The 3,626-nt window shown below is 46.6% G+C and overlaps 1 protein-coding gene across 1 annotated transcript; it reads right to left on the bottom strand.

The window, feature by feature from the left end:
* Positions 1-757: 757 nt before the first annotated feature.
* LOC120901232 lies at positions 758-2,177 on the bottom strand. The gene is made up of 3 exons (XM_040308935.1): positions 1,345-2,177; positions 1,071-1,272; positions 758-997 (listed from the first exon to the last, which is right to left on the bottom strand). The coding sequence occupies exons 1-3, from the start codon at positions 2,151-2,153 to the stop codon at positions 758-760; spliced, it is 1,251 nt and encodes a 416-aa protein (XP_040164869.1). The 5' UTR covers positions 2,154-2,177.
* Between the last annotated feature and the right edge of the window lie 1,449 nt (positions 2,178-3,626).

The raw sequence follows: 3,626 nt of genomic DNA on the forward strand, positions 1-3,626 counted from the left end.
CAATTACTAGCATCGTAGGCTGTAAATTGTTTGCGCTACTACGTGTGCGTGTTTTTGCTTGTGATGGCCACGACGCAGTGAAGATTGGACGGTCAGAAAATACGTTCACCCCACCCCGGGTACGGTGATGGAATGTGATGAAAAATATTCGTCTGACCATTCTGGCTGCTGTCTGAAGTAGCCCAGCGCCATAAATCGTCGTACTGAGTGTGGCAAACTCGATACTACAGCGTTTTTTGGGGGTGTTTTCTTCGTTAAAGTGTCAGACAAGGGTGAGTGTTTTATTGTTCGTTGCAATGAGAGAAACTTTCCCAGCAACTGGAATGCATCAATTAAGAGCTATGCAGGCGAGCAGACATTTCCGGTTGGATGATACTCTACACTGCTACACTCGAAATAAATGCTACAAGTACAGCATAGAGTGCATTTGGTGTACTGTTAATTGCATTAAATTGTTTTAAGGAAAGTTCTCTTTCTCGTGTGCTGGCGGGAAAGCTTCGCTTCATCTGTAGGTACTATTTTAATCAGTTTAGTGCGAGATAATTGTTTACATACGAAGTGAATGCAACTTTGTCTTTGGCAAAAGTTGCGCTCTTGTTGCTTTGTACCGTATCCACCCTAAAAGTTCTTAGCCATTTCTAAGGCACAACAGCTACTTTCTCTCAATTTGTTTTCCAGTGTGTTTTCTGTCATGAAAAGAGGCAACAATTAAAGCTCAACGCCGGCAAAGTATATACATTGTACTAGCAGCGAGCTATTAGTTTTGGAACTGCAGCATGAACGTCAGCATTGAGTAGCTTTTCTGCATCAGCTCCGCAAAGCTGTGCATTGAAATTTCCCCATGTGCACCGTAGCTGAACCGGAGCGATTGTTGGGACTGCAAAATCACGAGCAGAATCGTTCGCCGTACGCTGAAGTACTGACGTCGGTAGTGGATGGAAAAGCGCAGCAACCGGGGCCAATCGAAGTTGTACAGAATGGTTCCGATTTGTCGATTCTGATGAAATGAATGCATCGATTGATGGGTAGGGAAATCATTGCAAGGCATCAGTACCAGCTTCGAACCTTACCAAATCGTTCAAATCTTCCACCCCACGGCACAGCAGCAAGGATTCCAGGATCAGAAACGAAGCAAACAGTACGTACGCCATGCTGTAGCCGGTAAAACCTTCAAAGGACACCACGAAGAACGAGTCCGCTATCAGGCCGAAGGTGCTGTAGTACTGCAGAAAGGCGAAAGGGGCGACGATCGAGCGAAAGATGCGAAGATTTCTGGAAAAGAGCACCATGAAAAAACATACATTTTAATTGCAGGGAAAACCTTCACTATTTGAATACTCATACTCGAGCAACTCCAAATGGCGCTTGATCCGATGGGTCAGTCTCTGTTGCAGGTTGTCCCAGTACTCCCATTCGTTCTGGTCGTCCATCCCTACGCCGGTGGGTACGAGCGTTTCCTCGAGTTGCTGAAAGGAACGCGCCAGCAGCTGCATCTCAAGCCGAAACCCGGTCAGCAGCGTGTAGAACACGATAAACGAGAGCACGTAAATGATGCCCCAGCAGGCAGTTACCATGCCGTAGGCGAGCTGCACTGACGGGCCACCCAGAACGGCTCCACCGTACTGCAGCATAAACTCGGGCCGCGTCAGCAGCAGCCGGGCCAGAAAGCACAGCGACTCCACGCTGATGGCGCTGATGAGCACCACCAGAAAGCGATTGTTGTGGCGGTAAAGCTTGGAACGCTCGGTTCGTGCCCACGGATCCTCGCGCAGGTAGGTTCGATCGTTCAGAAACTGCTGCAGCCGGTGTACGGTGGGATAGTTTTGCTCGATCAGCAGCAGCCGCAGCAAGGCCCCGCTGCACAGGCCCAGCGCACCGAGCAGATTGGCCGCAGCCGTACTGTACTGCCAGTGGCTGAACAACCAGTACACTTTGTAACAGTAGGACAGATACGACAGCAGGTAGAGGGTGCGATAAACTGTCCAGAGAAGCTTCTTCACTGTCCAGCGTGGCTGGCGGGTGTGATAGTGAAGCGCGAACAGTGTACCGAAGGTGTTGAGCAGGTTGAAATAGTCCACGGTGTCGGTGAAGGTGAAGTATTTGTCCCAGTACTTGCGTACCAGGGACAGACGGAACGGTTGACTGCGCACCATAATGAGGCGTTTTGGTGTGACTAAGGCCGAGGTGAGATGTACTTTGATTTATATAGGGAAAATGCAAGAGTAAGCGTATTGCCTTAAGCGTAAGAGCGAAAGAGAAACGACCAACTACAGCAGCAGCAGCAGTTGTTTGTGACAGCTTTTTCCTCCTAACCGAACGATCAAAGCACCGAGATCAAAGTAACATCAATCTGTAATTAGTCCGCTTAGAGCAGCGTGCAGGAAAGTGCATATTGCTCTTGACTGATGGCGATGTTTGTCGATGGCACGTTACCATGGTTACCCGGGGCAGAGCTGTGCCATCAACCCTGCGGTGTTTCAAGTCACATTTTGCTCTCGTTCTATACTTTCTAGAGTTCCGTTCCTGTTGCCGGTATCAAATGCACAATCACAACCAATGTAACCAATATGTTTTCATTATCCTTTTAATAAAATCCTCTCCACACTGCACTGGGTGGGTATGAAAAAGGAAAGTTTTTACTGCATGCGTTACCCCGTCTGGTGATATGATTGACCGGTCTACGCACAAAGCTTGAATGATGCACTGTAGCTGACGAGCGCCCTCGCACGTTCGTGTTGCGCTGCAACGCAATATGCCGTGCGATTGATGTTGCGAACGACCGATGCATCGATCGATCCGCCGGTGCACACACGCACAAGGGTGCATGTATGAAACAGTAGCGTGTAACAGCAAAATCTGCCAGTCTGAGCCTCGTACGGTGAACCAAGCCGGTACCATGTTGCCGATGGTGCGTTATGGATTGATGGCATTTCACCGACCGGGTTTCGAAATGGTCACCAGAAAATCGGCGCTTTTCACCGTGCAAGTCTCGGCGATGGTTTGATTTGATGGATGGCAAAAAAAACGTAGGTCCAGTGGACGGCTTTGTGTGTTTTAGGATGAACAAAGTGAACAGGAATGTCATAAAAACCTGCAAATGTGATGCATGTAACGCTTTTCCCTTGAGGCAAATAAAAACGCACACGAACACACATGGTTGGTATGAAACTTTTGCAATAACGTCCTTTATGGTTTTTCTGACAAAAAAAAGTTTGAAAGCCGGTGGCAGGTTGGCAAGCTGGAATTTTGAGAGTTTTTCTAGAACAAATGATTCATGGAAGAGTCATAGCCAAACCTTGCTTTATGGCTTTTGATACCATTTGTACATGTTTTATTATACGAGAATCATATTATGTTAGCCATACAGTTACGCCACGCCGTTCACGGGAACGAAAATCGAAAATTTATCTGCAATAATTACTTTCAGTCGTTTTAATAATTCCTTTTCATTGTATTGATCATTCTGTAGGATTCATTTGAGGTCTTTTATGTGATCATAGACATTACAATACAACAATCAAGTTAATTTATGAGCTAAATTCGATTTTTCGCTTTTTGATTATCAGGAATTGAGAAACGAAAAATACAATTCTCAGTAAAATAGATCCTGTCCAAAAGCAATTTAA

This window comes from Anopheles arabiensis, chromosome 3 (assembly GCF_016920715.1).
Source record: "Anopheles arabiensis isolate DONGOLA chromosome 3, AaraD3, whole genome shotgun sequence".
NCBI lineage: Eukaryota > Metazoa > Arthropoda > Insecta > Diptera > Culicidae > Anopheles > Anopheles arabiensis.